General features: G+C 38.0%; 1 protein-coding gene across 1 annotated transcript in view; it reads left to right on the forward strand.

Moving 5' to 3' along the window:
* Positions 1 to 123: 123 nt before the first annotated feature.
* LOC116572281 (solute carrier family 5 member 4-like) overlaps positions 124 to 25,546 on the forward strand; it is a 57,266-nt gene continuing 31,843 nt past the window's right edge. The window contains 6 exon segments of the mRNA XM_032311155.1: positions 124 to 258; positions 968 to 1,039; positions 2,676 to 2,780; positions 4,545 to 4,604; positions 6,342 to 6,446; positions 10,855 to 10,960. Coding sequence (XP_032167046.1) covers positions 124 to 258; positions 968 to 1,039; positions 2,676 to 2,780; positions 4,545 to 4,604; positions 6,342 to 6,446; positions 10,855 to 10,960 — 583 coding nt within the window.

The following is a 25,546-nucleotide window of genomic DNA, read 5'->3' on the forward strand; positions in this document are numbered from 1 at the left end:
AAAGGTCCAAATACCCAGGGGCTGGCTCTGATAGTGTGCTCCACCTGCTCAAGGCTAATTATTAACCCAGAGCTTATAAAAGGAAAAGGCCATCCCTGGGATGGGAAAGTATCACCTGCAGTCATGGCCAGCACATTAAGCCCCAGCACTGTGACTGGGACCCTGGGTCCTCCTGAGATGTCAGAGCGTATCCAAAATGCTGCTGACATCTCTGTCATTGTCATCTATTTCATGGTGGTGATGGCTGTCGGGCTATGGGTATGTAGGAGTCCAATGGGGTATTCATGGTAGGCACCAAGCTTATGGTTAAAATGTCTGAGGGAGGGAGGGGTGTGGTGCGACAATATGATAAAGCTAAGGGAACATTAACAGCTGTCAGATTTCATTATCCTTCCTTCAGAATCATTGTCTTTTGTGTGACATAAATAATGTTTATTCAGTTAATATAGTCTCCTACCAAACCCATTTGAACAAAGCCAGCAGTGAGAAGTTTGGATTTACTCAGTTCAGCATCTCCAACTCCTGGTATAATGAATAAAGATGTTATTTTTATTATCTCACTACTTTTATTTTATTTTTTTCTTTTGCTCACTTTCTAAATGAGTCAGTTGGGTGCTTAATTAACTTATGCTCATTCTTAATTTTTAGCAATATAAGGCTGAAATTTATATCCAAGCACAGCTTTAGTGTCACCCCTCATTGCTTTCATAAATGAAAAGAAACAGAGCAATTGGGACAGAGTTAGGGAAGATGGTTTTTTAAAATCCTTCTATTTCTATGAAACTATGATTTTGTCTACTGTGTTTAAAAAATTTAAAAATTGATGCTATATCACAGTTTCTAGGAAAATGTTTCTCTTCAAGAGTGCTGGAAGAGTGACCACTATGAACACTCTAGCCAGATCATCTGTAGCACTATGGGTGATCCTGTGGTGGTTTGGCCCTCACATGTCTTCCCTTCTGCTTAGGCAATGCTGAAGACCAACCGGGGCACCGTTGGAGGTTTCTTCTTGGCTGGTGGAGATATAGCCTGGTGGCCGGTGAGTGGGTCAGAGTTTCCCAGAGACAAATTTCCTGTGTTTCCATGTTTTAGAGTCATTAAAGAGAACACTGGGAATGCTGAGTTTCTTATGTGCATTTGTTGCCTACTTGCTGCTGTCTTTTCCTAAACTCCTGACCCCAAATGATAGTGTGTCACCCATTATGAGAGCAAGTGTAATGTGGCATTTGAGAATATTCAGTTCAGCTCTGTGTCATATTTTTCCCCTGGTCCTCATCAAGAATCTTCTGCCTTGGCTCCTTAGCATCCCCAACACATTCCTTCTTTGTTCCCAATCCTGAACCAGGGCTGCCCCTCTTGTTTGGATGAGCATCCCCCTTTCTGCTCTCCTCCTTCAATGTTCAGCTCCAGCCCTGCCTCATTTGAGATGTCTTACCCTGCATTCTGGCCTGACTGTCTAGTCCTTATGATCCATGCAGTTATGATAGTGGTTGTGTATTCCCTGTGATGTTGTAAATCATGATGCCTCTTTGATTCTTGCCCAGTTGATCATTTCCTTGCTGGGTTTTCAATGTCTGACCTCCTTGACAAGAGTCCCATTGCACCAGAAGGTCCATCTTCTTTTCTGAATCCATACAGAGTCAGCAGAGTGTTGGGTAAGACAGTGGGTGCACAGTACATTCTTCCTTCATGGATCCGCTGATTAAGTTGTAGGAATGAAAGTGGAGAGTGGGAAGTGATTTGGCCAGAGTGGTTGAAGCAGACCAACTGCAAGCTTGAGACGAATTGTTACTGAAGTGTCCAATCAGACATTACCTTCTTAAGACTGTTTATGAAACATTCAAGTATCAGCCAATCCCATAGCCACCAATGAGCTCAATCCCATCCCCTGGATCCAAACGTCTGAATAGAAAATGTGGTTTTACAAAGGGTTGGAAAGATGGGAATGAGTGAATGAGCATTGCAGCAGTCCCACATTCCAATTCTGTTTTGTCAAGACTAGTGCTTGCTCCTGCCTACTCACAAGATTTCTCTTTATCTTTGATACTTAAACACAGTAGACATTGGGATGGAAGAAGAAGTAGGTGAGAAGAGAGTCCTTAGGGCTGGGAGAATGAAGAAAAACTTCCTCCTATCCACCTTTGTAGTCCTTGAGGATGAGTGAGGGGGCCAACAGGAGGTCTGGCAGTTCTTGTCCAAGAACAGTCTCAACCCAGAGTATCTGGGTGGATAAATTAATGTTCCCCTGCAAAGTTCTCTGTAATGTTCTCTGTAAAGTGCCAGACTGTAAGTATTTTAGAGTTTTGAGCCATACAGTCCATTGCAGTCACACAGTGCTGTTTCTGCTGTTGTAGGACAGAAACAGCCAGGGTGAATATGTAAAACCAACAAGCCCAGCTGTGTCCCCATAAAACTATTGATGAACATTGAAACTTGAGTTTCATATAATTTCAAAAATATGGGTCTTCATTCGTCTTTTTTAAACCATTCAAAAATGTAAATAAAATAAAGCATTTTTAGCTTATCAACCCCACAAAAACTGGTGAATGGTTGGATTCAGCCCACAGAACTCCTGCCCTAAGGAGGCATGATGGTAACATCTCAACACTTGCCTATTGTCAAGGAATCTGATTTGGATCTCTTAACTCATACTCATCTGTTCTCTTGGATTCCAGATGGGGGCCTCTCTCTTCGCTAGTAACATTGGCAGTGGCCACTTTGTGGGGCTGGCTGGGACAGGGGCAACTTCAGGAATTGCCACTGCAGCATTTGAATGGAATGTAAGTGACATCATAGGCTTTTTCCTTTAAATCCAAACTCTGTCCAGGTATGTTTTTCTGGGAGTCCGTATAGGATAAGCTTCTCTTTGATTTGATTTCTATTTTTCATTGTAACCTACCCATTGTTTGAAACTCAAGGCCTTCCCTGTGTGGCCTCATTCTGCCTACCTGACCCAGTCCGGTCCCATTATTCCCCACCTCTGAGATTTTGCTCAAGCAGTATTCCCACAAGGAATGTCATTTCTATATGATTTAATCCCCACTTTCACTTGACTTTCTTAACCATTTTATCTCTCACTTTTTAATTTCCTCCCTAAGCTAATACCCTATGTGTCCAGCTCTGAATTAGATGCAGAGAATAGAAAAATACAAAAAGCAATGGTCCCTTCTTTTGGGAAACTTACATCCCAGTGGGCCAGACAGGTGCATGCTCACTGTGGTGCAGAAAGTACAAGGAGAGAATTATGCATGAAATGTTGAGAGAACTCACACAAGAGGGGCAACCATCTCAGATGATTGGTGAGACTTGGCACATATCAAAGAAGCCTCCTGGAACTGGTACCAGATAGATGGACAGAAACTGATGAAGTAGGACCTAGATAAGTAAGTGACAGCAGAGTAAGGAATGAATGATTTAGACATAGTAAGTAGAATCTTCAAGGCTTTGTGATTGAGTTTCTAATTGCTCTATTACTTTCTTGCCAGTAGAAGCTGTGCCCCCTTAATTAGACACTAAATCCTTTAAGGAAGAGACCATCTCCTCTCATGTCATGCATATCACCCTGTCATCTAGCACTTGGCTGGGCACATGCATTAATAATTCTTGAGTTGCCTGAGCTTTTTCTGTTCTTGTATCCTTTCTGATTTGCATATATATGTGTGTGCATTTCAGTCAGAAGGAGATGCTTATGTGGAAAAAAGTCAGATCACAGTGAACATGTAAATAGATCATGCATGGATGAGCTTAGAAAATGACCTTGAGTCATCAAAATTCTTGTACCTCTCCCTTGTTGAAGATTTTGTCTCTAGCTTTGATTTATTAGTTTTGGGGCCTCCAAACCAGACCAAGTCTCCAGACATGCCCTATGGCCCAAGTTTTGTTCTGATAGTGCCATAACTCCAGGATGGAACCAGCTTCCAGAGATGTGAACAACATGCCCTATGGCCCCAGTGTGTGTGATTATCAGGTTGCCAAGAGCCTGGCTCTTTTAGCCTGTGACCTTGGACTTCTTTAATCTCTGTGAGGCTCAGGTTCCCCTTCCATTAAACAGGAATAACTGCTTATCATATCTGCCCCACTGATTGTTGTGAGGGCAGCATGAGTATATATATATATATATATATATATATATATATATATATATATATATATGGCAAGACTTGGGGGACAGTGGGAATAGTCTATCACCAAGTTGTTTTCTCATTGCTTTGTCACTCTGTATAATTCCTTCCATTCAAGAATTAGTCCTTTTAGCAAAGATTGTATGACCTTTCAGGGGTCCACTTGCGCTTTTGGATGTCTTATTTTCTGTCCACCTTATATCAAACATCTTTTGTCCCACCTTAAACCCCAGGAAGGTGTAGTATCTGAATCATGAAAACAGAGGAAAGGAATCCACAGTTGTCTTGGGCTCATAATTGGTTGAGTGGGACAAGATCCATGCAAACTTATTTTATTTTCAGACTCAGAACTGTTGAAGTGATAAGTCCCACAAGCCAAGCCTCTTGAACTTTGTACTCTTTTTTGAATTTTTTTTTTTGCAGGCTTTGCTGTTGTTGCTGGTTCTAGCTTGGGTCTTTGTCCCTATATACATTAAGGCAGACGTGAGTATCTCCAAGTGTTCTCATACATCTGTCAGTATTCATTTAATTACTCATTCTTTCTGCTTAGTCATGAAACCTGGGTAATATCCCTTGTTCCAGGATCTCTGGGCTTATGTAAATCCACTAAACTCTATCAGATTGCTCTTGGAAATGGCTGCTGATCACTATTGTGAGGGTTCCCATTTCCCCACATCCTCACCAACACATGGTAATTTTCTTCACTCTAATTTTTGCCATTCTGAGATTTGTAGTTTCTTTTTTAAATTAAGTGTAGGATATTTAGATACTCAAAAGTAGTAGACAGTTTTCCAACTGAATATAACATTTCCCAATGTATAGAAATAGAGACAACATGTATTTTTAGATATCAAAGATATAGCAGAATTCCAAGGGAAAAAAAAATTAAGTGTAGGAAATACCACAGCTATGCTAGCTCCTCTTCAGAGCCGGTGTTGCCAACCACTTCTGTGCTTCTCTGATCCTACTACCCACATTTATTCTTCTGCTGCTTGTGCTCATACCATGAGGTGCTATAACCTAGAATAATTCCTGAGATGAGTGTGCTCAGTGGATAAGCCTTCTGGCTTGTACCTCTGCAGGTCACCATATATTGTCTCTTTGCTCATCTTGGGTCCTTTCTAGTACCAGGTTTGAACAATTTCTGTTTAAGTGTGCTCTCCTTGGTGCAAGAACAAATGCCACAGAACTCATGCATGTATTTTTGGATGTGGTTTGCCATGTTTGAGGGGGTTCCACAGAGTTTCTGAGCCACCAAGTGTTCCCTTTTTTGCTTTTGATGTTATATAAATATGTATTCTTTTATACTGAAGGAGATTAACTCATGAGCTTAACCTGCTCTGGTACTACTTACACATCACATAGTTAATCCCATATTTCAGAAATGATAACCTCAGACTTTTCTCTCAGTAGGGATTTAATGTAATTGTCTTTTTTTTTTTAATTCATCTCTTTGGCAGAGAGAGAGAGCAAAGACTCACTGCTGAGCAGGAAGCTGTACATGGGGCTCAGTCCCAAGACTTTGACATCATGGCCCTGTCTGAAGGCAGACGCCTAACCAAATGAGCCACCCAGTCACCCCCTAATCTCTTCTTTTCAATAAAGATAATCAAATAGATGTGTATTAAGGATGAGCACTGGGTGTTATATGCAACTAATGAATCATTGAACACTACATCAAAAACCAATGATATACTATATGCTGGCTAACTGAACATAACAATAATTTTAAAAAGATAATCACATAAATATATACCCAAGTTTATATTTGCAATTTGTTTAATTATCAATTTATTATAACCATTCATTGTGGTTCATTATTTATAAATAATGTTTTTACTAGACAGCAACATTATTTTAGTGAAAATAATGAAAAGTATTTGTTGAGCATTCACCATGCATTAGGTGTTGTTGTGGGTATTATACATCTACTTTCATATTAAACTCCCACTTTACAAATGAAAAAAATGGAGGTTCAGAGAGATTGTCGATTGCCAAAGGTCGCATTTCTAGTAAATGTCCAATCTGGATCCTAAGTTTTCAATGTCTGTGTTTATTCCAGGCTCACTGTTCTCCCAAGGGACTGTTTTTCTATCCTTTGCATTCCTAAGGTACCATGCACAGTAACCATGTGCAGGTATACAAGTGCTTAGTAAGTGTTGAATAATATGAATGTGCTGGGCTCTGAAGGTGAATCTTTGTTGATGTCTGTCTCTGCAGGTGATGACTATGCCAGAATATCTGAGGAAGAGGTTTGGTGGGAAGCGACTACAGATATATCTCTCTGTCCTCTCCCTCTTCATATCTGTGGCTTTGAGAATCTCAGTAAGTTCAGTGCTCCTGGCATTTTTGATTCTTAAGATTATTTTGGTGGGGCTAGAATGATAGAATCAGAGAAATGAGTGTAGAGACTATCATTAGCCTTTACATATTTGGTCATACGGATGTCTTAAACTACCTAGGATCTTTCTACCAAGTTTTTATGGGGGGGAAAGGAGCTTTAGAAATCCTGCATGCATAGAATAAAATAACTACAAGTCAAGAGAGGCTCCAGAGTGTAAACCCACCTATTAATTAAATATATTAAAAAAAACAGATGTACAGAAGAAACAAAATGTCTCATTCAAGAAATACATTTAGTAGTAGAAAGGAGGAGGATTCTCTAGTCCCCTGCCTTTCCACTGTAAAATAACCTCTTTATTCTCTTAGTTGGAAACAGTCTGGGCTTATATTTTCATTTTCAGCTTGATTATCTGGCACATGAACCAGAAGGAAAATGCTTCATATTATTAAACTGACTTCTTACATTTATTCTATTTTATTTTCTAAGACTGTCCTTAGTATACAGATGTCACAAATAAGTCTTAGAAGAATTCTAAAGCTTTTGGAAAGCTAAATTCCTTGGAGATAATCATTGAGGAGAAAGAAAGGAATTTCAAGATTGAGCAAAACATGTAGAAAACAGAGTACTAGGTGATATACCTAACATGTTATATTTAATCATTGAACACTGCATCAAGGACTAATTATGTAATATACAGTGGTTAACTGAACATAATAAAAAAATTAAAGAAAACGAAAAGAAAACAAAGAGTTACATTTGCTCCTCATGTTTGGTGACTAATAAAATCATTTCCTCCAAGTTTATGGTATAGGAGTTCACGAAAGAAGCTGACCCTCATATTTGCTCTTCTGTTGAATCCTTGTTGTAAGTAAACAACAGCTGATCAGATTAGAAGGCATGAGCTTCCTAATGCAACATGAGCACTTTCCAATACTCACTGTATATTGCTGAGTATCTGTGCTAAAGATAATAAAGATTCCTGTGCATTAGGAGTTCACGATACAGTTAAGAATATAAAAATTTTACTCATGAAATCATAAGCACTTTATGACAATATATGAAAGTATATTAAGATGTGAGCTGGAATAGGTTTTGTGGACAAGTATAGGAGACATGCTACAGACATCCAGGGAAAGGGGTGATCCCAGCTGGGTGGAATTGGACATCACCCTCATGGTGGAAGAAGGGGTTGCTTAAACAAATCCTCAGGATGGGAAATTTAGGAGAGGGCAAGAGAAGCAGAGGAGCCTGTATGTTGCACAAATGGGTGGGATTCAGTGATCTCCCTCTTCTTCTCTGGCTCTGACATCTACAGTTTGTCGTTTTAAAGAACATGAATAAGGTGCTGGAGCAAAATGACAGTAACCAAAGGGACCTGAGGGATGCACTTCTGGAAGTGGAAGGTTCCTGGTGGTAGGGAGGGCATGGATTCTTAAGGAGCTGGATGGGCAAGCAGGAAAGGCCAAGAGCCTAGATATAACTATGCAAAGTCTGTGGTTGGCTCGAAAGACACAATGGGCAAGGGTCCATTCTTACCTACAAGGTTATGTTTAAAGTGATATTAATTGTGATTAATCTTACACATGACATTTTGTGTATTATTACCCTTTGATAACAGAGTCATTTTAGTTATTCATTAAACAGATCATTATGAGGAGTTAGGACAGTGCTGTTTTCAGTCTCCCCTGTCCCAGGTTTGAAAGACATCATCTTATTCACTGGTTCTCAACCTCCAGTAATACCTATATTGAGAATCATTGCAGATATGATGCACCTTGAGCCCTAAATATTTCAGTCTGCATGTCTTTTTTTTTTTTTTTACAGACAGAGATCACAAGTAGGCAGAGAGGCAGGCAGAGAGAGAGAGGAGGAAGCAGGCTCCCTGCTGAGCAGAGAGCCTGATGTGGGGCTCGATCCCAGGACTCTGGGATCATGACCTGAGCCGAAGGCAGAGGCTTTAACCCACTGAGCCACCCAGGTGCCCCTCAGTCTGCATGTCTTAAACACACTGATATTCTTTTAGAAAATGCACTGCAAATTTTAAAATCAGAAACTTAATCTTTATACAAACTAATATGTAACTTATAGACCTTATTCAGATATGACAATTGTCCTAATACTATCTTTTTTTTTTAAGATTTTATTTATTTGACAGAGATCACAGGTAGGCAGAGAGGCAGGCAGAGAGAGAGGAGGGGAAGCAGGCTCCCAGCTGAGCAGAGAGCCGGATGTGGGGTTCAATCCCAGGACCCTGGGATCATGACCTGAGCCAAAGGCAGAGGCTTTAACCCACTGAGCCATCCAGGTGTCCCATTAGTAATATCTTTTAACAGGGGGGAAAAAAAAAAGCTGGGTTTTTTTTTCATAAGAAATATTCACTTTTTATGAGAAATACTTTATAATCATTGTAAATTTAATTAATCCCATTGAATTATACATACTAAAATTGCAAGTTGCATGTTATTTATTTTACCTCAAAAAAAATCACTGGTAATAGAGGCTTGTATATGTCAAAACTATCAACTTAATGTTTTAACTGTCCTAGATAAGAGAAATTAAAGTCAAGAAATGCATAATATGATAATTTGTGTTTAACATATAAGTTATTCAATATGAATATACAAGGCCTAATGCTGTGGTTAAATAACTATCACCACTGTGTAAAGCAGTATGAATGTGACAGCTATAAATCCAGGCAGATGCAGGTATGTTTTATGGCAACTCAGATACAATGAGTGGCATCTCAGTAAGTGATATCTTTTTTGAAATGGTAAATAATTTTTTTCCAAATACCCAATTTTGTAAAAAGTTAAATCTTGCCTCAATTTACACAGAGGTTTAATTCCTTGAAAACCCAGTGATAAAGTTGCAGAAAGCACTTTGTGTGTAACTCAGAATCAGGTTCTAAGTTCAAATAATCAAGAACAGGATTTTCACTGACACAAATGTCTAGTGGGATGATAAAGCATCAGGTTTTATTTCAAATTAGGGGGGAAAGTTAACCATACCCTGTGAAACCCCTTGCAAATTCAAGTTCTACAAAAAAATTTAACTTTAATTCTTTGATTCTGAATCCTGATATCTTATTCTTTCCGTCACCTCACTCATGCTTTCCTTTTTCTTAGATTCCATGATCCATCCTTATAATCACCCTTCGGTCTCAGTTTCGTTGTCTATCTTTCCTTTCACTGAACTCCCCAAGAAGAACTCCAAAACTGGTTGAATACAGCTTCCCACTTACTCTGTGCATTCCCCCAGAGATTTTACTTCTGTATATCCAACTATCATTCTTATGTGATGTGTTGAGGGTTTTGGTTTGGTTTAGGGTTTTGATATGGAACCTGGGAGGATCAGAGTTGATGGGGTGGATCCAAGTGGGGCCAGCCCAAGTTTATGTTGAAGAAAGATCCAAGAAGCTGGTAAGCACACTTTACAGGCACAAGCATCCAGGTAGTGCAGGGTGGACATGATCTCTTCAGGAGACTCTGCTGGCCTCTAAGCTTCAACCAACAATCGTTTTATCTGTGCTTATTATTTTCTCTGGTACTCTAAATAACTATTCTAAATGATCCACAATTTTTTTTTATCTACTAGACCTCTGCCTCTTATCTAAAACCCTCATCTCACACTTTATCTAGAAAATTTAAGCATGAAGCACTAATCCCCCACTTAATCTACATTTGCCTCATTCTTTCCACCAGTCTGAAGATAGAGTCTTCTTTTTGTCAAAGACCAACTCCTCAACCTGTGCCTACTCGTAATCCCATCTCTTCTCAAGGTTTCTGAAATTTGCTTCATAATTACCCCTCTATCATGTTTTCTTTTTATTTTCTACTACCTCAAATGTGCTCAACTATCCTCCTCCTTAAAAACCATTGCTTTGGGGCACCTGGGTGGCTCAGTGGGTTAAAGCCTCTGCCTTCAGCTCAGGTCATGATCCCAGGGTCCTGGGATTGAACCCCACATCCCGCTCTCTGCTCAGCAGGGAGCCTGCTTCCCCTCCTCTCTCTCTGCCTGCCTCTCTGCCTACTTGTGATCTCTGTCAAATAAATAAATAAAATCTTTAAAAAAAAAAACATTGCTTTACTGTGCCTTTTATATCTAATATTCTAGTTTTAATCATTGTTTCTCTGCAGACAATCATGAAAGAGTAGTCTATGTAAGCTATAGTGTAGACATTTCTTATTTTCTGTTCACTCACTCATTGTTCCTTTTTATGGCCTGTCCAATAACTAATCCTCTGAGGATGAGATCTGGCTTCCAAGGAGTTCATATTTGGATTGCAGAAATGTCATGTATAGGTACAGCAAATACCAGTGGGAAGTCATCAATGAAGAGCTAAGTGATGCAGTTCATGTTTCTTTCCCATTCTGACTATTTCCTTTTTAGTCAGATATATTTTCCGGAGCCATATTCATCAAGCTGGCCTTGGGATTGGACCTTTACCTGGCAATCTTCATCCTCTTGGCTGTCACCGCTATTTACACAATCACCGGTAAGTTTTTTGCCTGTTTAGCTCAGTTCTGCTGACCTCATACCAATCTTCAATTAGCAATTTCAGCCTTGTCACCACTAAGCTTATGGTTATCATTTTGTTCCCAATATGAGAGTCAGGCACAGGCCCAGAAACACAACTAGAACAAAGCAAATAGAATCCTCAGTATTATAGGATGACAGGGTGACTAAAAAACCAAGACTCATCTCTATGTAGCCTGCAAGAGACTCAGATTTAAAGTGACGAGATGAAGAAACATTTATCATGCAAATGATGTCAAAAGAAAGCCAGAGCAGCAATATTTATATTGGACAAAATAAACTTTAAAACAAAGACTGTAAAAAGAAATTTTAAAAAAACACTGTGTAATAATAAAAGGCACAATCCAACAAGAAGATATAACAATTGTAAATATTTAGGCACCCAACATGGGAGCACCCAAACACCTAAAATAGGTAATAAAAAACATAAAGGAACTAACTAATCAATTGTAAAACAATAATAGTAGGGAACTTTAACACCCCACTTACATTGATGGACAGATCATTCATACAGAAAACAACAAGGAAACAGTGGATGAGAAGGATTTAACAGATATATTCAGAGCTAAAACATCCTAAAATATCAGAACACACATTCTTTTCATGTGCAAATGGAATGTTCTACAGAACAAATCGCCTATCAGGCCACAAAATAAGCCTCAACAAATTCAAAAATTTCAGTCATACCCTGCATCTTTCCTGACCACAAAGCTAAGAAACCAGAAATCAACCACAAGAAAAAAATCTGGAAAAAGTTCAAATACATGGAGGTTAAATAAAATGCTACTAAACAATAAATGGGCCAACCAAAAAATCAGAAAGTACAGGAAATAAACAAAATGAGAACACAGTTGGGATGCAGCAAAAGTGGTTCTAAGAGGGAAATTTACAGCAATATAGGCCTATCTCAAGAAGCAAGAAAAATATCAAACAACTTAACCTTACACCTACATGAGCTAGAAAAAGAACAACAAGCAAAACCCAAAACCAGCAGAAAGAAGGAAATGATAAAAGTTACAGCAGAAATAAATAATATAAGAACAAAAACAAAAATGAAACCCAAAAACTATAGAACACATCAATGAAACCAAGATCTGGTTCTATGAAAAAAAAATCAATAAAATTGATAAACTTCTAGATAGACTCATCAAGAGAGAGAGAAAGGGAGCATTCAAAAACCACAAATTAAAGATAAATAACAATCAACATCACAGAAACACAAACTTTGCAAGAGAACATTATAAAATACTACATGCTGTCAAATCAGGCAACCGAGAAGAAATGGATAAATTCCTAGAAACATATAAACTACCAAAACTGAACAGGAAGAAACAGAAAATTGAAACAGACTGATTACCAGAAATGAAATTGAGTCAGTAATCAAAAAAACCCCAAAAAACAGAAGTCCAGGACCAGATAGCTTCACAAGCAAACTCTATCAAACTTTTAAGAAGAGTTAATAACTGTGCTTTTCAAACTATTCCGGAAAATTTCCAAATTCATGCTATGAGACCAGTATCAATGTGACACCAAAACCAAAAAAAAAGTACTCCAAAAAAAATAATAATAATAATAATAATTGTAGGCCAATGTCTCTGATTAACATAAATGTAAAAATCCTCAACAAAATACTAACAAACCAATTTCAATAATACATTTTTTAAAAATCATTCAACACAGTCAAGTAGGATTTATTCCTGGGCTGCAAGTGTGGCTCAATATTCACTAAACAATCAACATGATACATCACACCAATAAGAGAAAAGATTTTTTTAAATAACCATTTCAATAGATGCAGAAAAATCATTTGACAAATTACAACATACATTCATGATAAAAACCCTCAACAAAATACATTTAGAGGGCACATACCTAAACATAATAAAGGCTACATGTAGAAAAAATCCACAGCAAACATCACACTCAATGGAGAAAAACTGAGACCTTTCCCCTAAGATCAGGAACAAAAGAAGAATGTCGGTTCTCATCACTTTCATTCAATAAAGTACTGAAAGTTCTAGCCACAGCAACAATGAAAAGATATGAAATGTATCTAAATCAATAAGGAAGAAATAAAACTTTCACTATTTGCAGGCGACATGATATTATACATGGAAAACCCTAAAGAATCCACCAAAAAAATGCTAGAACTGAATTCAATAAAGTCACAGGATACAAAATCAATGTACAGAGGGGCGCCTGGGTGGCTCAGTGGGTTAAGCCGCTGCCTTTGGCTCGGGTCATGATCCCAGGGTCCTGGGATCGAGCCCTGCATCGGGCTCTCTGCTCAGCGGGGAGCCTGCTTCCTTCTCTCTCTCTCTGCCTGCCTCTCTGCCTGCTTCTGATCTCTCGCTGTCAAATAAATAAATAAAATCTTTAAAAAAAAATCAATGTACAGAAATCTGTTGCATTTCTTTTTTTTTAGTATAGATTATTTTTTTTTATTTTATTTTTCCAGTATTCCAAGATTCATTGTTTATACACAGTGCTCCAAGCAATATGTGCCCCCCTTATTACCCACCATCAGGCTCACCCATCCCCCTACACCCTTCTCCTCCAAAACCCTCAGTCATTTCTCAGAGTCCACACTCTCTTATGGTTTGCCTCCCCTCTGATTTCCCCCCAATTCACTTTTCCTATCCTTCCCCTAACGTCTTTCATGTTAATCTTTATGCTCCTGAAGTAAGTGAAACTATATGATAATTGACTTTCTCTGCTTGACTTATTTCACTCAGTATAATCTCCTCCAGTCCCGTCCATGTTGATACAGAAGTTGGGAATTCATCTTTTCTGAAGGAGACACAATATTCGATTGTACATATGAACTATATCTTCTTTATCCATTCGTTTGTTGAAGGGCATCTTGACTCCTTCTGTAGTTTGGCAATTGTAGCCATTGCTGCTTTGAAAATTGGGGTACTAATGGCCCTTCTTTTTTTTTAAGATTTTATTTATGTATTTATTTACAGACAGAGATCACAAGTAGGCAGAGAGGCAGGCAGAGAGAGCGAGAGGAGGAAGCAGGCTCCCTGTTGAGCAGAGAGTCCAATATGGGATTCAGTCCCAGGACCCTGAGATCACAACCTGAGCTGAAGGCAGAGGCTTTAACCCACTGAGCCACCCAGGAGCCCCGCAAATGGCCCTTCTTTTCACTACATCTGTGTCTCTGGGGTAAATACCCTGTAGTGCAATTGCAGGGTGATAGGGAAGCTCTATTTTTAATGTTTTGAGGAATCTCCACACTGTTTTCCAAAGTGGCTGCACCAACTTGCATTCCCATCAACAGTGTAAGAGGGTTCCTCTTTCACCACATCCTCTCCAACACTTGTTGGTTCCTGTCTTGTTGATTTTGGCCATTCTAACTGGTGTAAGGTGATATCTCAATGTGATTTTAAATTGAATCTCCCTGATGGCCAATAATGATGAACATGTTTTCATGTGTCTGTTAGCCATTTGTCTGTCTGTCTTTGGGGAAGTGTCTGTTCATACCTTCTGCCCATTTTTTGATGTGGTTATCTGTTTTTTGAGTACTGAGTTTGAGAAGTTCTTTATAGATCTTGGATATCAGCCCTTTGTCTGTAGTGTCATTTGCAAATATCTTCTCCCATTCCGTGGATTGCCTCTTTGTTTTGTTGACTGTTTCCTTTGCTGTGCAGAGCTTTTAATCTTGATGAAGTCCCAAAAGTTTATCATTGCTTTTGCTTCCTTTGCCTTTGGAGACATGTGTTGAAAGAAGTTGCTGTGGCCAGTTTCAAAGAGGTTACTGCCTATGTTCTCCTCTAGGATTTTGATAGATTCCTGCCTCACATTGAGGTCTTTTATCCATTTCGAGTTTATCTTTGTGTATGGTATAAGAGAAGGTCGAGTTTCATTCTTAGTTTTCCCAGCACCATTTGTTGAAGAGACAGTCTTTTTTCCACTATTTTTTCCTGCTTTATCAAAGATTATTTGACCATAGAGTTGCAGGTCCATATCTGGGCTCTCTACCCTGTTCCACTGGTCTATGTGTTTATTTTTGTGCCAGTACCATCCTGTCTTGGTGATCACAGCTTTGAAGTAAAGCTTGAAATCAGGCAACGTGATGCCCCAGCTTTGTTTTCCTTTTTCAATGTTTCCTTAGCAATTCAGGGTCTTTTCCAGTTCCATACAAATTTTAGGATTATTTGTTCCAGCACTTTGAAAAATGCCAGTGAAATTTTTTTTAATTTTTTAAAAGATTTTTATGTATTTGACAGACAGAGATCACAAGTAGGCAGAGAGGCAGGCAGAGAGAGAGAAGGGGATAAGCGGGTTCCCTGCCCAGCAAAGAGTCCAATGCGGGGCTTGATTTCAGGACCACGATATCATGACCTGAGCTGAAGGCAGAGGCTTTAACCCACTGAGCCACCCAGGTGCCCCTAACAGTGGAATTTTGATCAGGATGACATTGAAAGTATAGATTGCTCTGGAGAGTATAGACATTTTAACAATATTTATTCTTCTGATCCATGAGCATGGAATGCTTTTCCATCTTTTTGTGTCTTCTTCCATTTCTTTCATGAGTGTTCTGTAGCTCCTTGAGTATAGATCCCTTGCCTCTTTGGTTAGATTTATTCCAAGGTATCTTATAGTTCTTGGTGTTATAGTAAATGGAATTGATTCTCTAATTTCCCTTTCTGTATTTTCATTGTTAGTGAATAAGAAAGCAACTGATTTCTGTGCATTGATTTTGTATCCTGCCACAGTACTGAATTGATGTTTGAGTTCTAGTCATTTGGGGGTGGTGTCTTTTGGGTTTTCCATATAAAGTATCATGTCATCTGTGAAGAGAGAGAGTTTGACTTCTTTGCCAATTTGAATACCTTTTATTTCTTTTTGTTTTCTGATTTTCCTTGCTAGGACTTCTAGTACTATGTTGAACAAGAGTGGTGAAAGTGGGCATCCTTGTCGTGTTCCTGATCTCAATGGGAAGGCTATCAGCTTTTCTCCATTGAGAATGATATTCACTGTGGGTTTTTCATAGATAGATTTTATGAAGTTGGGGAATGTTCCTCTATCCCTATACTTTGAAGAGTTTTAATCAGGAACAGATGCTGTATTTTATCAAATGCTTTTTCTGCATCAGTTGAGAGGACCATGTGGTTCTTCTGTCTTCTCTTATTGATTTTTTTCTATCACATTGATTGATTTGCGAATGTTGAACTGCCCTTGTATCCCAAGTACAAATCCCACCTGGTCATGGTGGATAATCTTTTTCATGTACCATTGGATCCTATTAGCTAGGATCTTATTGAGAAACTTGGCATCCATAATCATCAGAGGTATTGGTCTGAAATTCTCCTTTTGGATGGGGTCTTTGTCTGGTCTGGGGATCAGGGTAATGTTGGCTTCATTGAAAGAGTCTGGGAGTTTTCCCTCTGTTTCTATTTTTTGAAACAGCATCAGGAGAATATGTCTTATTTCTTCTTTGAATGTTTGGTAGAATTCCCCTGGGATTCTGTCATGTCCTGGACTCTTGTTTTTTGAGAAGTTTTTGGTAACTGCTCCAATCTCATTACTAGATATTTTTCTATTCAGGTTGTCAATTTCTTCCTGTTTCAATCTTGGAAGTTTCTAGGTTTCCAGGAATGCATCCATTTCTTCTAGGTTGCTTAACTTATTGGCATATAGCTATTGCTAATAATTTCTGATGATTGTTTCTATTACCTTGGTGTTAGTCATGATCTCTCCCCTTTCATCCATAATTTTATTAATCTGGGTCCTCTCTCTTGTCTTTTGGATTAATTTGGCCAGTGGTTTATTGATCTTATTGATTCTTTCAAAGAATCAGCTTCTAGTTTTGTTGATGTGTTCTACTGTATCTCTTGTTTCTAACTCATTGAGCTCTCCTCTAATCTTGATTATTTCCCTTCTTGTGTGTGGGGTTGCCTTAATTTGTTGTTGATTTTCCAGTTCTTTAAGATGCAAAGAGAACTGGTGTATTTTGGATTTTTCAATTTTTTTTAGGGAAACTTGGATGGCCTTGTATTTCCCTCTTAGGTCCGCCTTTGCCTTATCCCATAGGTTTTAGACGGATGTGTCTTCATTCTCATTGGTTTCCATGAATAGTTTAAGCTCTTCTTTCACTTCCTGGCTGATCCAATCATTCTTGAGCAGGTTGGTCTTTAGCTTCCAAGTGTTTGAATTCCTTCCAACCTTTTTCTTGTGATTGAGTACCAGTTTTATGGTCTGAGAATATGCAGAGAATAATCCCAATCTTTTGTTATCAGTTGAGCCCCGATTTGTGACCCAGTATGTGGTCTATTCTGGAGAAAGTTCCATGTGTGCTTAAGAAGAATGAGTATTCTGTTGTTTTAGGATGGAATGTTCTGTATGTATCTATGAGGTCCATCTGGTCCAATGTGTCATTCAAAGCTCTTGTTTATTTATTGATTTTCTGCTTGGATGATCTATTACTGAGAGTGGCATGTTAACATCCCCTACAATTAATGTTTTCATATCAATATGAGTATTTTGATTAATAGCTGGTTTATGTAGTTGACTGCTTCCATATTGGGAGCATAAATATTTTCAATTGTTTGATCTTCTTTGTGGATAGACCCTTGAATTACAATATAGTAATAGTGAAGCAGCAGAAAAAGAAATAATAAAAAAAAGAAATTACAGAATGAATCACATTCACATTGTACCAAAACAATAATAAGATACCTAGGAATCAATCCAGTCAAAGAGGTAAAGATCTATATTCAGAAAACTATAAAACATTGATGAAAGGAATGTAATGGACTAGAAGAATGAATATTATAAAAATTTCTATATTACCCACAGGAATCTACACATTTAATGTAATCTCTATCAAAATACAACAGCATTTTTCACAGAACTAGAACAAACAATCCTAAATTTTATATGGAACTAAAAAGACCCTGAACAGCTAAAGCAATTTTTAAAAAGAAAAGCAAAACTGGTTACATCATAATCCCAGATTCAGTTTATATTACAAATCTGTATTTTCAAAACAGTATGATACTGGCACAAAAAAGACACATAGATCAATAGAACGGAATAGAAAACCCTGAAATAAACCCATAATTCTATGGTCAATTAATGTTTACCAAAGCAGCAATGAATATCCAATGGGAAAAAGATAGTCATTTCAAATGGTGTTGGTAAAACTTGTCAGATACATGCAAAAGAGTGAGACTGGACCACTTTCTCACACTATATACAAAAATACTCTCAAAATGGATTAAATGTCTTCACTACAAGTGAAGATAATCAGGTTCACAGCAGATCAGTTCACAGCATATCAGTCCACAGACACTTGGCAGGTCAGAAGAAAGTGGCAGGATATATTCAACATGCTGAATGGGAAAAAATTACAGTCAGGAATTCTTCATCCAGCAACCCTGTCATTCAGAGTAGAAGGAGATATAAAGAGTTTCCCAAATAAACAAAAACTAAAGGAGCTCATAACAACTAAATCGGCCCTGCAAGAAATTTTAAGGGGACTCTTTGAGTGGATTAAAAAAAGACCAAAGCAACAAAGACTAGAAAGAACTAGAGAACATGACCAGAAGCACCAACTCTACAGCTAACACAGTGACACTAAAATCATATGTTTCAGTAATCACTCTGAATATAAATGGCCTAAATGCTCCAATAAAAAGACTTAGGGTATCACAATGGATTAAAAAAAAAAAACAAGATCCATCTATATGTTGCCTATAAGACACTGAATTTAGACCTAAAGACACCTGCAGATGGGAAGTGAGGTGATGGAGAATCATTTATCATGCCAATGGATGTCAAAAGGAAGCTGGAGTAACCATACTTACACAGACAAGCTAGATTTTAAAGCAAAGACTGTAACAAGAGGTGAAGAAGGACATTATACCATAATTAAGGGGTCTATCCATCAAGAAGATATAACAATTGTAAATATTTATGCCTATTTTGGAGCACACAAGTATATAAATCAATTAATAATAAAAATAAAAAATTAAAAAAAGAAATATAATAATAGAAGGAGGCTTTAACACCCCACTGACAAGAATGGACAGATCATCTAAGTGGAAAATCAACAAGAAAATAATGACTTTAATGACACACTGGGCCAGATGGACTTAACAGATATATTTAGAATATGTCATTCTAAAGCAGCAGAATACACATTCATTCTGAGTGCGCACAGAATAAATTATATACTGGATCAAAATCAGCCCTCAACAAATACAAAAATATTGAGATCATACCATGCATATTTTCAGACCATTATGCTATGAAACTTGAAGTAATCACAAGAAAAATGTGGAAAGACCTCAAATACATGGAGGTTAAAGAGCATCACTAAAGAATGAATGAATTAACCAGGAAATTAAAGAACAAATTTAAAAAATACATGGAAGCAAATGAAAATAAAAATATGACTGTCCAAAACCTTTGGAAGGCAAAACGGCAATCCTAACTGGGAAACATATTATAATAGAGGCCTACCTCAAAAACCAAGAAAAGTCTCAAATCCACAACCTAACCTTACAACTAAAGGAGCTACAAAAAGAACAGCAAATAAAGCCTAAAGCCAGCAGAAGGAGAGAAATAATAAAGATTAGATGAGAAATAAATGACATAGAGACAAACAAACAAAAAACAATAGAACAAATCAATGAAACTAGGAGCCAGTTCTTCAAAAACAATTAATAGAATTGATAAAACCCTAACCATACTTATCAAAAAGAGAAATGACCCAAATAGATAAACTCATGAAAAGAAATAGGAGAGCTCACAACCAACACCAAAGAAATGCAAACAAAGAGAATACTATGAAAAATTATATGCCAACAAACTGCACAACCAGGAAGAAATGGTCAAATTCCTAGAAACATACAAAATACTAAACTGAAACAGGAAGGAATAGAAAATTTGAACAGACCCATAACCAGTAAAGAGATTGAATCAGTAATCAAAAATCTCTCAACAAACAAAAGTCCAAATTTCTTAAGAAATTAAAAATAGAGCTACCCTATGATCTTGTAATTGAAATATTGGGTATTTACCCCAAAGATACAGATGTAGTGAAAAGAAGGTCCATATGTACCCCAATGTTCATAGCAGCAATGGCCACAATTGGTCAAACTGTGGAGAGAGCTGAGATGCCCTCCAACAGACCAATGGATAAAGAAGATATGATCCATCAGAAAGGAGGAATACCCAACTTTTATATCAACATGGATGGGACGGGAGGAGATTATGCTGAGTGAAATAAGTCAGGCAGAGAAAGTCAATTGTCATATGGCTTCACTTACCTGTGGAGCATAAAAAATAACATGGAAGACAATAGAAGAAGGAAAGGAAAAGTGAATTGGGGTAAATTGGCAGGGGTGATGAAGTATGAAGGACTGTGGACTCAGAAACAAACTGAGGGTATTGAAGGGGAGGAGGGTGGAGGGTGTGTGTGAGCCTGGTGGTGAGTATTAAGGAGGGCATGTATTTCATGGAGCACTGGGTGTGGTGAATAAATAACAAATCTTGGAACACTGAAAAAATAAAATTAAATTTTAAAAAAATTCCAGGGCCAGATGGCTTCCCAGAGAAATTCTACAAGACACTTAAAGAAGAGTTAATACATATTCCCAAACTGTTCCAAAAAAAAAAAAAAAGATATGGCCCAATACCTTCCATTTCCGTATTGGAAATGGAAGGAAATGTTCCAAACTCATTCTACAAGTTACCTTGATTCCAAAACCAGACATAGACCCCATTAAAAGTAGAATTACAGACGGTTATCCAATTGGCATCCAAATTGGCAAATAAGAAGTCAAACTTTCACTCTTTGCAGATGATACTCTATGTAGAAAACCCAATGACTCCACCAAAAATTGCTGGCACTGATGCAGAAATTCAGCAAAGTCTCAAGATATAAAAATCAACACACAGAAGTTGCATTTCTATACACTAACAAGAACACATAGAATACTTATGAAAGAAATTGAGGAAGACACAAAAAAATGGAAAAGTATTTCATGCTGATGGATTAGGAGAAAAAACATTGTTAAAATGTCTATGCTAGCCAAAGAAATCCACACATTTAATGCAATCCCTACCAAAATACCACCAGCATTTTTCACAGACCTGGCACAAACACTTCTAAAATTTGTATGAAACCAGAAAAGACCCCCAATAGGCAAAGTGATGTTGAAAAAGAAAAACAAAGCTGGAATCATCACAATTCTGGACTTCAAGCTATATTGCAAAGCTGTAATTATCAAGACAGTATAACACTAGCACAAAAACAGACACACAGATCAATGGAACAGAATAGAGAACCTAGAAATGGACCCTCAATTCTATGGTCAACTAATCTTTGACAAAGCAGGAAAGAATATCCAATGGAAAAAAGACAGCATCTTCTACCAGTGGTGTCAGAAAAACTAAAAGATACATGCAGAAGAATGAAACTGGATCACTTTCTCACACCACACACAAAAAATAAATTCAAAATGGATGAAAGACTTAAATGTAAGATAGGGAACCATCAAAATCCTATAGGAGAACACAGGCAACAACCACTTTGAACTAAGCTAACAACAACCTCACACTAGACACATCTCCAAAGGAAAGGGAAACAAAAGCCGAAGGAACTATTGGGACTTCATCAGGATAAAATCCTTTTCACAGCAAAGGAAACAGTATGGAGTTTCCTCAAAAAGTTAAAACTAGATGAATGAGTCAAGATGGCAGAGAAGTAGCAGACTGAGATGACATCAGGTAGCAAGTGATCAGCTAGATAGCTTATCAAACCATTCCAAACACCTACAAATCCAACAAGATATCCAAGAGAAGAAGAGCAGCAATTCTAGAAATAGAAAATTGACCACTTTCTGAAAGGTAGGATTGGCAGAGAAGTGAATCCAAAATGACGGGAAGATAAACTGTGGGGGGAGAGGCTGGCTCCTGGCAAGTGGCACAGCAATGAGCACAAAATCAGAACTTTTAAAAGTCTGCTCCACTGAGGAACATTGCTCCAGAGGCAAAGCCAGGGTGAAGCCCACGTAGGGACAGCATGGCCTCAGGTCCCATGGGGTCACAGAAGGATTGGAGCTGAGTGTTGCAGAGCTCACAGGTATTAGAGCAGGGAAGCCAGCTACAGAGACAGAGCCAAGGAGTGAGTTCTCAACTCGGGGTTACCTTGAACCATAATCCATGGCACAGGTCACTGCTCAGTGAGTAGGGTCCCCACAAGATCCGGGGAGACCCGCCTGGAAGAGCTCAGGGATCTGCGGGGTTCAGAGACTCCAGGTGGAGCTGTGTGCCAGAGACAGAGATGCTTGGTCTCAGACTGGGTGAGCTTGGAGAATCGCTGGAGGCCAGAGAGATAGGAGTGATTGAGTGCTTTTCTCTGAGGATGCACTGAGGAGCGGGACCCCAAGCTCTCAGCTCCTCCAGGCTGGAAATTGGGAGGCTGCCATTTTCATTCCTGTCCTCTGGAGCTCTACGGAAAGCGTTCAGGGAACAAAAGCTCCTGAAAGCGAACTGAGAGAGCTCTAACCCTGAGAGCGGATTACTTAGCCTGGCCCCTGGTAAGGGTGGTGCAATTCTGCCTCGGGCAAAGACACTTGAGAATCACTACAACAGGCCTCTCCCCCAGAAGATCAGCAAGAAATCCAGCCAAGACCAACTTCACTTACCAAGGAGAACAGCGGAATCCAGAGGAGGAGAAAGCAAAGCATGGAATTCATGGCTTTCTCCCCATGATTCTATAGTCTTGCAAGTTAACTAATTTTTTTTAATTTTATTTTTTTCTTCTGCTAAAATTTATTTAACTTTTACCCTTTCCTTTTTAATGTTTTTAACTAGTTTATCTTAACAATACCTTTCATTTAAAATCATTTTTTAAACCTTCTTATTATACTCATATTTTATCCTTCATTGTATCTAACTTATTTTGTATACACATAGGGTTTTTTCTTCTAAAAAAAATTGGGATAAAACTTCTTCTAATAGATCAAAATATACCTAAAATCTAACACAGGGCTTTGTTCTAGTCTTTAGCATGAGCAAATTCTCTCCACTTTCTTTTTCTTAATGCTCCCAACCATCTTATATTATCAACTCCTTTTTTAGAAATTTTTAAAAATTTTTCATCTTTATTTTTATGCCAGTACCATGCTGTCTTGGTGATCACAGCTTTGTAGTAAAGCTTGAAATCAGGTAACGCGATGCCCCCAGTTTTGTTTTTGTTTTTCAACATTTCCTCAGCAATTCAGGATCTCTTCTGATTCCATGCAAATTATTGGATTATTTATTCCAGCTCTTTGAAGAATACCAGTGGAATTTTGATCGGAATACCATTAAAAGTATAGATTGCTCTAGGCAGTATAGACATTTTAACAATGTTTATTCTTCCGATCCAAGAGCATGGAATGGTCTTCCAACGTTTTGTGTCTTCAATTTCTTTCATGATTGTTCTGTAGTTCCTCGAGTACAGATCTTTTACCTCTTTGGTTAGGTTTATTCATCTTTATAGTCATATTCCATCCCTTCATTGTGTTTTCCCTTATATATGTTTTCCATTCTTTAAAATTTTGGGAGGCTGTTTCTTCTAAGAGACCAAAATATTCCCAGAATTAAGTGGGTGACCCTATTCTATTCACCAGTCTAATATATATTTTTTTTCTTTTTATATTTTTTCTTTATTTGTTTTCTTTTTTAATTTTTTTCTGACCTTTTTTTTAAAGATTTTATTTATTTATTTGACAAACAGAGATCACAAGTAGGCAGAGAGGCAGGCAGAGAGAGAGAGGAGGAAGAAGGATCCCTGCTGAGCAGGGAGCCTGATGTGAGTCTCGATCCCAGGACTCCAGGATCATGACCTGAGCCAAAGGCAGAGGTTTTAGCCCACTGAGCCACCCAGGTGCTCCTGAACTTCTTTTTACCCCCTTCTTTCCCCACAATTTGGTTAAAGCACTTTGGTTAAAGCATTTTCCCCCCAATTTGGTTAAAGCATTTTGGTTAAAGGGTCCTTGACACCCTTTTAGTATTTTATTTGCTCTTTCATATATTCATATCTGGATAAAATGACAAGGCTGGAAAAACTCACCACAAAAAAAAAAAAAAAAGAACAAGAGACAGTACCGAAGCATAGGGAACTAATCAATATGGAAATTGGTAATATGTCAGATCTAGAGTTCAGAATGACAATTCTCAAGGTGCTAGCTGGGCTTGAAAAAGGCATGGAAGATATTAGAGAAACCTGTCTGGAGAAATAAAAGTCCTTTCTGGAGAAATAAAAGGACTGAAACCTAACCAAGTTGAAATCCAAAAAGCTATTAATGAGGTACAATTAAAAATGGAGACTCTTACTGCTAGGATAAATGAGGCAGAAGAGAGAATTAGATATATAGAAGACCAAATAGCAGAGGATAAATAAGATAAGCAAAAGAGAGACAAACAACTACTGGACCATGAGGGGAGAATTCAAGAGATAAGTGATACCATAAAATGAAACAACATTAGAATAATTGGAATTCCAGAAAAAGAGGAATGAGAGAGGGGAGCAGAAGGCATATTGGAGAGAATTATTGTAGAGAATTTCCCTAATATGGCAAAGGAAACAAGCACCAAATTCTAGGAAGTGCAGAGAACCCCCCTCAAAATCAGTAAGAATAGGTCCACACCCTATAATCTAATGGTAAAATTTACAGTCTTAGCGACAAAGAGAAAATCCTGAAAGCAGTCCAGGACAAGAAGTCGGTAACATACAATGGTAAAAATATTAGATTGGCAGCAGGCTTATCCACAGAGACCTGGCAGGTCAGAAAGAACTGGAATGATATATTCCGAGCACTAAATGAGAAAAACATGCAGCCAAGAATACTATATGCAGCTAGGCTATCACTGAAAATAGAAGGAGAGATAAAAAGCTTCCAAGACAAACAAAAATTAAATAACTTGTAAACAACAAACCAGCCCAACAGGAAATATTTAAAGGGGTCCTCTAAGCAAAGAGAGGGCCTAGAAGTAGTAGATGAGGAAGTAACGGAGACAATATACAGTAACAGTTACCTTATAGGCAATACGATGGCACTAAATTCATATCTCTCAATAGTTACCCTGAATGTACATGGGCTAAATGTCCCAATCAAAAGACAAAGGGATGTCAGAATGGATAAAAAAAACTAAACTCCTCAATATGCTATCTACGAGAAGCTCATTTTAGACCCAAAGACACCTCCAGATTTAAAGTGAGGGGGTGGAAAACAACTTATCATGCTAATGACCATCAAAATAAAGCTGGGGTGTCAATCCTTCTATCAGATAAATTAGATTTTAAGCCAAAGACTATAATAAGAGATGAGAAGGGACACTATATCATACTCAAAGGGTCTGTCCAACATGAAGACCTAACAATTTTAAATATCTATGCCCCTAACATGGGAGCAGCCAACTATATAAACCAATTAATAACAAAATCAAAGAAACACATCCACAATAATACAATAATAGTAGAGGAGATTAACATTCCCCTCACTGAAATGGACAGATCATTCAAGCAAAAGATCAACAA

The sequence above is a fragment of the Mustela erminea genome, chromosome 13 (assembly GCF_009829155.1).
Source record: "Mustela erminea isolate mMusErm1 chromosome 13, mMusErm1.Pri, whole genome shotgun sequence".
In the NCBI taxonomy this organism is placed as follows: Eukaryota; Metazoa; Chordata; class Mammalia; order Carnivora; family Mustelidae; genus Mustela; species Mustela erminea.